Here is a 12,029-nt window from a genome sequence, read left to right on the forward strand (position 1 = left end):
GTAGGGACCACAAGGACCTCCAGGATCCATTGGCTCAGTGGGCGGAGTTGGAGAAAAGGTAAGGAATGGAGGGATTCACAGTTTGAAACAGCAAGAACAGAGCACTTGGATACCCCTGGCTAATATTTTAAGGGCTTCGAATAGTATTGTCTTTCTAAGTGTGTCACACATAGTTATATATGAATCACAGCTCATCCTTTCCAGTAGTTGCAGATTTAAAGGTAAAATGATTTTGAGATAACCGTGCTTTTCATCACCAGGTATTGTGCAGAACGATGTTCATGGATTCTTTCCTTTAATCAACACAGCCACCGTATGATGATGGTATTGTTATTATCCTCATGTGTAAGCTAAGAAAGCTGAAGCTTGGAGAACTCCAGGAGCTGCATCGGGGTTTTGTCTTTACAAAGTGGCTAAGTCAAGATCTATCTGCTGCAACGCACGTAGGGCTGACTGGACCAAGTGTCTCTAATAAGGCTCATTACTGAAAATAGGAGAGATCAGTTGATGTAACTGACTTAAAAGGGAAAAAGGAATCCTTCCAACTACAAGGGAATTAGTCATTCATTCTGTCATATTTGCAGTGCTATTTTCATTGCTAACACTATGACCTGTCTTTGGCACTTTTCAAAACCAGTTGGCATGTGCCGCAACATCTGGGCTCAGACTAGCTCCCTGTTCTCATGAACGTGATTACATTTAAAATATCTCTTCTTCCTTTTTATGAAAATGTCAAAATGATTCTCTGATGTGTTATTTACATATTCATGCTCAGTTCTTAATAGAGTTTTCAAAAAATTGACAACAGTTTTACTTTATTTAAAGATAAAATATTTGCCAGCTTTGAGGGTCAAAAATGAAATTTCATACCATAAAATATTATACAGTGGAAGCGATAGAAATGTCTTGAATTTTCTAGTTATTTATTGAATGATAGCTGAAGTACAGACATCCTAATTATAAAAGTTCTGTTGTTTGGTCTCAAAAATTTTTGCCATATCATATATTTAAATTCACTTACTTTAAAGTTAAAAATTTGTTCCTCAGAAAAGCAATGTAATAAGATTAGAACATGGTATTTAGACATTTATTTCTGCTCAACACCCACATACGAGTATTTCGAATGTAATTAACCCAATATGATTATTCAAATCGTTTCTTAATTACTACATTTGAAACATTTTAAAGTTATTATCTGATTCCTACTGCATAAACAGTCTATTTTTTTTAAATTGATTATCCCTTTGCTTATATTTTTCAATTTGAAGTTTCATGTTGAAAAGCTGCAGGTGAGCTGGGAGTGGAAGGGAAAGATCATACCCCGTGAGGTCCTGCGTCCGTAGGAACGATGGCCCCGGCGAGCCCTGTGGCTGTCGCTGTGTCAGACAGATGGGGGCACAGCTCTCCTCCCGCGCCCCCTGGCACCGTCCCCTTTGGCTCTGCTCCTGACTAGAGTTGTGGGTTCCAGTCTCTGCTTTTAGTTTTGCCCGCACAGCAAATTCTAAAACCATGGCATAGCATTTCCAGCTTCTCTGCTTGTTTCCCGAAGCTTTGGGCCGCAGTGGGAACGGTTGTAAGCAGTTCAGCTGCGTCCTTGATGGTTTTTCCTCTGAGTAACTCTCAGATAAACATGGAGACCAGATGCTTGGAGTTTTGGAAACCCCCATCCCATGCTGTTTCCATTTGCTCAAAGCCTACTGGTAACCTTGCCAACTCCCAGTCTCGAGAGAAAGGCTCAGATGGTGGTGATTCTACTTCTTACAATTAAAATGCAACGGACTCTAAATTTGTTACTGTAAAATAAAGTTTTCATTTTTCTCTATTGAAACATTTTTCTCCTATTCCTATATGACAGGAAGATAGAAATGAGACTTTAATTTTAATTTTTTTCTTCGGCATCTGGGTAATACATTTTGCTATAGATTACAGGTTGCTGATATCAGCTTTGATTCTGGCTGAATGCGTCCCTATTTCCATGTTGGAAAATTTATTTCCAGTCACTAATTCAATGGGAAAAAAAAAAGAAGAAAAGCATACCCTTTAGTCATGCTGCATTTTGCTTAAATATGTTTAACCTGTTTTCCATATAATATAGATTTGCTGCAGATGGGTTTTGCACCGCAACGATTTCCTCAAAACAGAGATATATATCAGAACAGTGCCCTAAGATTTAATGCATATTTTATGACGTGAGGCATACGGAATACTCTGCTGTCCCTTCTGGAGAGAGCTTTAGCCTGAACGAGGGTGTTACGGAAGGGGTAAAACAGTTGCACGATAAGTATTGATCATTTAAAGTTTATAATGTAACCACATATAATCATCACATATCAACTATTAGTTATACAACATTAATTTCTTCCTAAATAATTGTCATTTATATTGTACACACTTGAATCTAGTGACTAACGGTAATTTTCATATGGATTTTGGATCAATGAACGTTGATGCATTGTTCTCAAAATGGAGAGATTTCATACTAAAAACTTTCTTTGAATTTGGGCAATTATTTAAACCCATCTGTTTTACTACCTATCATTTCCCTCCTTTGAAAATACCAAAATAATCCTTAAGAATCTACTTTAGTTGAACTTCAGAGTGGTCAAAGATGAAAACAGAACAACAAATTATACAGAGGGTGAATAAAAAAATAGCTATTTCCCCTCTTCTTCTGGGATTTCACCATGTGGTGCCGAAGAAAATGTTTTACACATTGTCAGTAGATTTCCTGAATTTCTTTTTCCCCCCAGCTTTATTGAGGTATAATTGACAAATAAAACAGTGTATATTTAAAGTGTACCAGTTGGTGTTCTGACACATGTGTGCTTTATGAAATAATCCCCACATTCAGGTTCATTAACATGTTCCTCAGCTCACGTGGTTGTGGGGGGGGGGCGAGAATACTCAGGATCCTCCCTCCTAGCGAATTTCAAGCACACAGTATGGTCCTATTAAAGATAGTCATTATATATAGTGTGTATTTGATCTTAGGAACTTATTCACCTTGGGTATCTGGAAGTTTGTACCTTTTGACCTACATCTCCCCATAGCTCCCAGCCCCTGGTGACCACCATCATGCTCTGCCTGTATGAGTTTGGCTGTTTTGAATTTTGCACCTAATGAGATTGTGCAGTATACTGTATATATTCCATATATAAAGCATTTGATATGAACATTTTACAGTTTCTTTGAATGGAAAGCTACTTAAAGTTTATTTTAAAGATATGAAAAATGGAGTAAAAATATCACATATATCATTCCATCATATTCAGATAGCTGAATGATTCATTGCTATGTAAATAATGTAAATGCAATATTATTAAAATAGATATTACTTGTCAGAATTATTCAAAGAATGGAAAAATTTGCTCCTCATCTTGAGAAGAAAGTAATTCTTACACAATAATAGTACTAATAAGCTTCTAGAAAGTGCTCAATGTTTTCCATTCTTATGCAGATAATTCACAAAGTTAAAAAATATGTGCATATTTTCATAGAGTAAGGAATTATGTACATGAAATGACCTCTTCCCTGGAATTATGTTTATATTTAATATAATGCATTTCAAACCAATTAATGTGCAATGGAAATATTTGAAAGAGTACAGTTAAAAGTTAAAGAACATTCAGGCTTTACATTTCAAAAAAAATTAGAACGCTTTCCACTCCAGAATTTCTAGTAGCACTGATTTGGTGTAGGAATAAGGTGCATGAATGTACTAATGTTATTACTTCACTTGGATGATTTATTTGGGTAGGATATCTGCCTGCATTTCTAAGTGCAAAGGATTAATTACAGACTTTCATAATGAAAACTCACCAGTCTAAGAGGTTTATTTATAAGTCTGTAAGAGAGAAAATAGCCATCCAAATTTATAATGTGTATATCCTCAAAAGGAGCAGTTCTAATTAATATCTGTGGACCTTTAAGTATCTTATAAATACATTCCTTTTCTACATTCTTTAGACCTCTACTAAATATGTTTTACAGGAATATCAAAATACTACCAAATTATTTGCTTAGTTGTTAAAGTAAAAGTAAATCAAATTCGTACATAGGTATGAAAATAACTGAAATTGTTTAATCCATAAACCTAACTGTAGTAGTATGGATAGAGATGCAGCACACATATACACACAGTGTGTTGTATGAGATTTGGTGGAAACCCATGTGAACACTCTGGCTGGTAGCTGACTGATTGGAGTTGTAGCATCGGCCTGTCCTGTTCTGTCTCGTCATCTGAGAAATAAAAGTCAGTAATCGGAAAAGTTCCTTCGCCGTCTTAAAGTTTTTCACTGCCTTTTGAAGAATATAGTGGTTTAAGGGCTAGTCTAAAATGGCACGGCCATCGGTGAAGGCACCTTTACAAATGGAAAACATCGTTCCTGTGTCCTGACGCTCGTGTGATCTCTTCTCTACAGGGTGAACCTGGGGAAGCAGGAAACCCAGGGCCTCCCGGGGAAGCTGGGCCAGGGGTAAGCGCCGCCCTGTCACCTGCGCGGGTCCTCGGGAATCCCCTTTAGAGCATTTAGCATGCAATTCTCTGTTTGCCTTTCGTCCCCATTAAGAATAATCGTAGACGCAGAGCCTTTTTTGTTCAGTAATTTTTCATATCCTCGCCTATTTTCACTAACGTAGGAATTGCAAAAATCACATTGGCAAAAGTTAGAGCATCCCGACTTGAGCTGTTCGTCATGTACATTTTTCAGTGGGTTGCCCACAAAAGAAATAGACAAACCAACACTGCTACCTCCAAAAAAAATGCATATATTATATTAAGATTATATCATTCTCATTTAGAGTGGTTTAAACTGGGCCTGAATTCGACCCCCGGGGAAGCACTTGAATATGTCTGGAGATGTTTTTGGCTGTTGCACGTAAAGGCAAGGCGGCATCTGGCACCTCATCGGCAGAGACCAGGGCTGTGGGGATACACCTTGCAATTCACAGAAAAGGGCTGTCTGACCCGACAGGCCGAGGTTAAGACACTCTGATTTAGATAAATATACACAGTCTGCACTGGCTATTCTCAAGCAAGAGGAGAGCTAGAATCTTGGAGAAATCGTACAGTTTCTTGAGAGACTAGACTAGAAGATCCTGTTTAGCTCTAACTTCCTATAAAAGCTAAACCCCGTGTTACCACCACTTCTTGGGTTGTCATCAGTACATTCCTCTCTCTGCATTCTTGCTCATCTGATAATAAAAGGGGATCCAGTTTCCTCCGGGAAGCCTAGGAAACCAGATACGTTGCCCAGGAACCCCAGCAAGAAAATGAAAGCTAGGATTTGAATGCAGGTCTGTGGGGCTCAAAGTCCACGTTCTTTCCATTTATCAATGATGAGGCTAGATGACCTTCCATCTCCTTGAATGACTAAGATGCCATGCCTGTCATGTGAGCAACGTGTGGCTTAGAAGTAAAAATACCTGAAAACTGGAAAAAGGTAATAAAAAGAAACTCTGAATTGCGGCGTGCAAGGTAATCGTTCCCATTCTCCGGTGTAGGGTCCCAAAGGCGAGAGAGGGGAGAAGGGCGAAGCTGGGCCTCCTGGAGCGGCTGGGCCTCCGGGTGCCAAGGGACCACCGGGCGACGACGGCCCCAAGGGCAACCCGGTAGGTGGGCTCGGTCCCTGAAAAGTGGCATCTACTCCAAAGCCATTTTGGAGCTCTTTGTTGAAAAATGAGAAATCTTCTTTTTAATTTTATTTTTAAATCATGTTCATTCCATTACAGTGGTCTGTTTTCCCCCCTCTGCCCCCCTCCACCCATCCCACCCCGCCCCCCGCCCCCACGGTCCGTTCCCACTCTGCTGTCCATGCCATGGGTCCCCCATACGTGTTCTTGGTGTAGTCCCTTCCCCTTCTTTCCACCGTGGTCCTCCTTCCCCATCCCCTCTGGTCACTTTCAGTCCGCTCCATGTTTCCTTGCCTGTAAGACTCTGGCCCAAAGCTGGGGAAACAGACTTTCCATCATTTCCTCTAACCAGAAACGTTCTCCATTGACTTCATTTTTTAAATGCCCAGCAGAAGGGGAAGAGTCTCAAATGGCCTTACCCTGACTTTTACCTCTGAAACTCCGAATGTCATGACTTTATCAAAAGCATTTTTCATTTATTTCCTTTCCTTTGAACACATCATTCTAGGGTCCTGTTGGTTTCCCTGGAGACCCCGGGCCCCCTGGGGAGCCTGGCCCTTCGGTAAGTGCCCGGGAAAAATAGAGGGATTATTTGGGTGGGGAGGTTGCCAGTGTTCCCCGTTGTTAATAACTAAAGAAAATTTCAGTCCCTCAAGTGTGGAGCTCCAAAAGTAGGAAGGAAAAGAGGGAACTGCAAACACTACAGTGAAATCCATGTAGCTGGAGGCTATCAGGCCTAGGTTGTGTGATTATTCTCTTCATTTGGGTTAGTTTTCTAGACTGGGTTGCATTGTACAGATAACTCAATAGCAGCATCACTACTGTTTCGAAAGTATAGAACCTTTGCTTTTCTCTAAGTCTCTTCTCTAATGCAGGTCCCATCTCTGCACTGTATTTGTTCACAGCGAGAGGGTACACTAGACGCGGACACTGATTACTTTGTTATTGTTTCTTGTATTAAGAACATATTCTATTTTAACTGTGATGTCGTAGCAATTTCACAAATGTTTATGAAGAAAGTGAGGGCTATCACAGGCCTTAAAAGAAAAACAGTAAGACTACACTACTTTAATCGTCCACCTGGTAATGATTTAGTTCAAGGACTGAGAGAATATCTTGTACCCTTTTCTCTGAGAAAAGTGAATTAATAGTGAGAAATACTGGATTCATTTTCTGCTCCTGTTACAGGGTCAAGATGGCATTAGCGGTGACAAGGGCGAAGACGGAGACCCTGGCCAGCCGGTAGGAAGCACGGGCCGCTTTTATTTAATCTTTACATCATCTTAGACATTGAAGAAAATCTGACGTAATCACCCTTTCAACAACATAGCTATGGGTGCACCCATTTTTCTGAGACAGTCATCAGTTATATTTGAATTCCAGGTAAAAGTCAAACTTAGGGGGAGCGTTTCTAACTTCATGCGATTTCAGAAGCATAAGCAAAGCCTTCATGATTAAAAAATAAAAAGTAGTCACATGATACTAATGCTTTTGTCAGACTGCATCAAATTCAGCTGCCGGTCCATTTGTGTTAATAAAAAGTTATTCTAAAATCGCAAATAAGACTGAAACGAAGAAAGCCAGGTTAGCAGCCTATCATGAACGTGAATTGCTTCAGTTACTAACCTGAGTGAAGGCAGCATATATTTTTTTATTTGTTAATGACGAAGTCATGGGCTCTTGGCCACATGTGGCTACTCAGGGAGGGCGCTAACTTGAGCAGGAGACAAAGACAGCTCGCTTGACCCAATTTTTTGTCCCACGTGATCCCCACTGGGCTCCATCAGACATATAGGCTTATTCTGGGCAGATAAGACTGTGGGTCACATCCCAGCATGTTCGTCCTCCTTGATGTAAAAATGCTAGTGTGGCACAGGAAGGAATCGAGAGGTAATTATTTTATGGTTTCACAACTGTATGTGGTAGGAGTAGAATTATTAACCATATAATCCTATAATTAGTATGTCTACTGATGCTTGTCAGATGTAGATTGCCACTTTTTAAAAGAACGCAGTTTGTTTGTTTTTTTTAAAACTCACCTTCTTCCAGCTGTGAGGAAGTTTTCAATGTGAATTTACCAGCTCTAATTCCTCATACCCGCAGGAAGTTAAGTAACTGAAACAGGGCTGAGATTTTCCAGGGAAGACAGATGTGGGGAAAGGAAGGGGAAGGCCGGTTTCAGCCCAATTTTGACAAGTGCTGCCTGGGCTGTGAAGCAATGCTCCGCGGCTTCAGAGTGTTTCTTATACATTACAGGGTCCTCCCGGCCCGTCTGGTGAGGCCGGCCCCCCAGGCCCTCCTGGAAAAAGGGTAAGTCTTTAAAATTCTGTATTTGAAACATCCACTCATTGTCCACTGTGTGTGTAAATTCATAAACCATAGGTGAGCGGTAGGCAGCCCTTTAGAATGATGCTAAAAAAGTAAATCTTCGAGAACAGGGCGCTTTCCTAAATCGGTCATTGTACCTATTAAAATACATCGCACTTTAACCGACAGGTTTACTCTGTCCCACTGAAGAGTAGCTTCCACGTTTCCATGCCTAGGTTTCCCCTCTGCAGAGACGCCGTTATTAAAGGCTGTTACAGACGCTGAGGGGACCCTGAACTCAGCTCCTGGCGCATTACAGGCAGAGGGAACGTCGCAAGTCCAGCGCTGCCTAAAAACACTGTGAGGGCCCAAATGCAGGATCAGTGGAATGAGCTCAGGCGCAGTCCCCATAGCGTGTTAGATTTCCACGGGCAAACGTCTCTCACTTGGAAGCCATGGCAGGATTTTAACAAAAGACTGGAGTGAAACAGAGATACATAGACCCTGTCCAAATTATTGGCTACAGCAGGCGCTAGGAGGTTCACTTCACTTTTTTCTCACTCTTGTCCTGTTTTCAGAGGAACTCAGTTTCTGTTGACCCCCCCACTTGCAGCACCGACACCCCCCTGCGGAGGGCCCTCCTGTGCCGCCTCTTGTCAGCTCCCCGCCTGCCACGCACAAAACGTGCGCTCCACGCCCAGCCAGCTCTCTCAGGCTCGCTCAGCCGCCCTTCAGTAATCCGAGGGGACGGAGCAGCGAGCCCGCTGTGGCTCTCTCATGGTAGCTTCATTTCAGAGGCATTTTCACATTACACATCCTCATAGACAGAGAGCGCCAGTAGGTTTTAATTTGGACTCTCAGCGGTATAAATTTGAGGCAGTATTTACAAACATTTCTCTTTGACAGACATAGGTTTATTTATGGGAAATATCGTCTCTGAATACAATTGCCTCTTCATCGACCAAGTACCCCTTTACCTTCCTCCTCCTCCTCTCTGGACTCCTCCTCCGTCGCCTCCTCATTATTATTATCATTTTATTTTATTTTATATTTTGCTGGCAGCCACAAAGCATGGTCTCAGTAGGGAAAAAAAAAAAAAAACCTGTATTCTGAAACAACCATTGGGTTGTTATTCTTCAAAAGTAATTGCACAGTATGACATGATTTTTGAGAAATGTCGTCTGTGTTCACCTGTAGAATGCATGCCGTAAAACCTTTCTGGGTGGATAAGTATCTGTTCTATTACTTCAGACCTTTCCGAAGAAAATGGATTTGCCAAACAACGGGAAGTTAGGATGAGTCTTGGAAATCATGCTGTGATTGAACTGAGTTCATTAAGGATGGACGTGGGGCCTTAAATGTCCTGTCCACATGCGAGGTCCGTCTGTGCACTGGGTGAACACAGGGCACCTTCGCCCACAGAGACACGGTGCAGCGGGGATTGTGTGAATTGAAGCTGTTGGGGAGAATTCCGTGTCCATCCGCCCGGGCATTTTACCAGGAGGCAACAATGTTTTTGATGCAGGATTCAGTGTAATATCACCTCGTTGGAAACGAGAATATATTCCTATGCCATAATTACAATATCTGATCTACACGCCTACCATTCGGAGGCGGAATTGCCCTTCTGTCTGTTTTCCTTTAGTTCACTCGCACGTGAGGCCTTAAATAAGCTCTGTACGTATTTTGCGAAAGTCAGCATTTCTCCTACCCTTAGGCTCCCCACCTTGGAGACCCAGAAAGGTGGGCCAATAACAATTCTGCCGTAACACCTCATTGCCAAAGGAGCATTGACTAGCAGTAGGTTCACAAGTATCACTTTTGTCCATCAGTGAGTCTTACAAATAAACCTGCCTAATAGAATATTGATCAGAATGTTGTGAGTGGCCACAGTACTGAGAAACAACACTCTAATGGCCATCGAACAAGCAGGGGAATTAAGCTGTCATTTGTGGTACATGAACATCCTGACATGCATTGCAGTACTTGAGAATAAATGCATATTTCCTTCAGGCACTAGAAGACTGTGCAGTTGGTATCCCCAAGTCATGAAATGTTAATACTCAAGTTATCATCACAGCGGTTTGAAAACCAAGGTAGTTCCATGCATTTTATAGAAAAAAAAAAATTTCTGGAGCTGACAAAAATAATGGAAACATTATAACCTTAAAATGCACATATTAAATTAAGTTGTAAAGAGTCCAGCTCATATTGTCAAAGGAAAGTTCACAATAAAAAATTCAAACAATAACCAATACTATTAATTAACAAAAGTATATACTTTATATACCCATATATACTATATAGCATGTACGTGAGTATACATATATTTATACATGGATGGGATGGTCAGAGGTAAGATGTTAAGGTAATCTGGCAGATACTAAGATTCAGATGAGAAATCAGGTTTTTAGGAAAGCCTTCCTTGCTACAAAACTAGGTCAGAGTATTTTGTACAACTTACTTCATCTGCGTATATTTTACACTGTGCTGGATTTGTTCATTTTGATATCTGTCTTCATAACTAAACTTGTGGATTCCTTAGGGTTTCACTTGTACTTTATTGTTTTGTATTCCCTGTGCACGGCACATTTCTGACACATGAAGACGACGTAAATATGTATTACATGAATGGAAGAATGGTATATTTTACAACATCATAAAGCATGAATGGTAGGGAGAGGATTAGATCATGTATTTTATTTAAAATAGATTTCTCATGGTGAGGAAAATTCCATGTAACAGTGACTACTATGGAGAACTAACTGAGGCTCGTTTTATCGTCTTATGTTTTAGGAGATATTTTCCAATCAAAACACTCTTTACTTCAAGAAAGTACAGCCGGCAGTTCACTAGATTCAGTCCTCGTCCCTCTGTTTGTCCTGATAGATGAGAAAGAAATGACAAAAAGTTTGCCCATCGGCATTATTAGCCTCTCCCCCTCCCCCCGCCAAAGGGAACTACCTATTCTCCTACAAAAGGAGTGCTATCTATTTGCATTCTCGTTTTTCTTTAAAATTCTGCACCCTCTGGGAAAAAAAAAATAAGGAATAAAAGAAAATGGAATAAAATAAGAGAATAGCCACTTAGCATGTATTTTTACTGTGACAGACGTCAGGCACACATCAGAGAGGGGAGAAATCCTTCTGGGATAGAGAAGCCCTTTGTTTGAATGCCAGGCTTGTGGCTGTGTTGCAGTGGTCTTGTGTTTAAATTCTCAACGCTCTCCAAACTCCAGTTTTCGTTTCTCCCTTGCAGTAAAAGCAGGATTTTGGGTACATTTTTAGGCAGCTGATGACTTGCTTTTCTTTTCAAAAGCCAGATCTTTATAAAGCTTCTGTGCTATAAAGGTCACACACGTTAAGTGCGGCCATCCAAGGGCAGGCCCTTGTGCCTAATGTCACCAGGTTAAGGGAAAACCTTCATGGAATAAGGACAAGCCCCTTATTCAGTTGCATCCCATAATTTCTATTCCCTCAGTAGTATTCATTATGGTGGTTTTATCCATTTTGCATAGGTTTATATTTTAAACATCACTCCCAAATAATCTACGAACCAGCATTTTAACACCAGGAAATATTTGAAGCTTATGCTTCTATAGAGAATTCCTCTTGCACAGATGGCATGAAATTTAAAAGATGCACTTAAGTTTTAATGCATATATTATTGTTTAGATATTGCTGCTGCCTCAAGGCACCTCTTAGAGAAGTTATACCTTTCTTTAATCTCTGAGTTGAGACACAGTGAATACCTAATAACATAAAAAGTTACAGAGATTGATACTGAGAAGAGAATTACTAATGACAGAGAGTGGGGCAAAGGGAGGTTTACAGTTGTTCACATGAAAGTAATACAATAAATAATTATACAAGAATAAGCTCTGTGTTTCATGTACTCCCAACTGTAGCCTCCTTGGGCCCCTCCCTGCATATTCATTGACTCTCAGAGATGAATGAGTTCGCAGGTCTCTCTGAATTTGATAAAGCGCTTGATACTCAATTTAAACGTGGATTTAAAAGACCTGATGAAAGACTAGCCTGTAGGCACTGCTAGAATATTAATATCACATCTGAGAGAGAAAGTCAATCCCC

The 12,029-nt window shown here is 40.6% G+C and overlaps 1 protein-coding gene across 2 annotated transcripts in view; it reads left to right on the plus strand.

The window, feature by feature from the left end:
- The window catches only part of COL11A1 (collagen type XI alpha 1 chain), a 158,492-nt gene that overhangs the window by 126,930 nt on the left and 19,533 nt on the right, over window positions 1-12,029 (plus strand). For both annotated transcript variants that reach the window (XM_054565071.1, XM_054565072.1), the window contains 6 exons: window positions 5-58; window positions 4,422-4,475; window positions 5,503-5,610; window positions 6,140-6,193; window positions 6,820-6,873; window positions 7,888-7,941. In XM_054565071.1, the coding sequence (XP_054421046.1) occupies window positions 5-58; window positions 4,422-4,475; window positions 5,503-5,610; window positions 6,140-6,193; window positions 6,820-6,873; window positions 7,888-7,941 (378 nt within the window). The remainder of the gene's footprint in view (window positions 1-4; window positions 59-4,421; window positions 4,476-5,502; window positions 5,611-6,139; window positions 6,194-6,819; window positions 6,874-7,887; window positions 7,942-12,029) is intronic.

This window comes from Pteronotus mesoamericanus, unplaced genomic scaffold (genome assembly GCF_021234165.1).
Source record: "Pteronotus mesoamericanus isolate MK-2021 breed Mesoamerican mustached bat unplaced genomic scaffold, CSHL_Meso_final scaffold_99, whole genome shotgun sequence".
Lineage (NCBI taxonomy): Eukaryota > Metazoa > Chordata > Mammalia > Chiroptera > Mormoopidae > Pteronotus > Pteronotus mesoamericanus.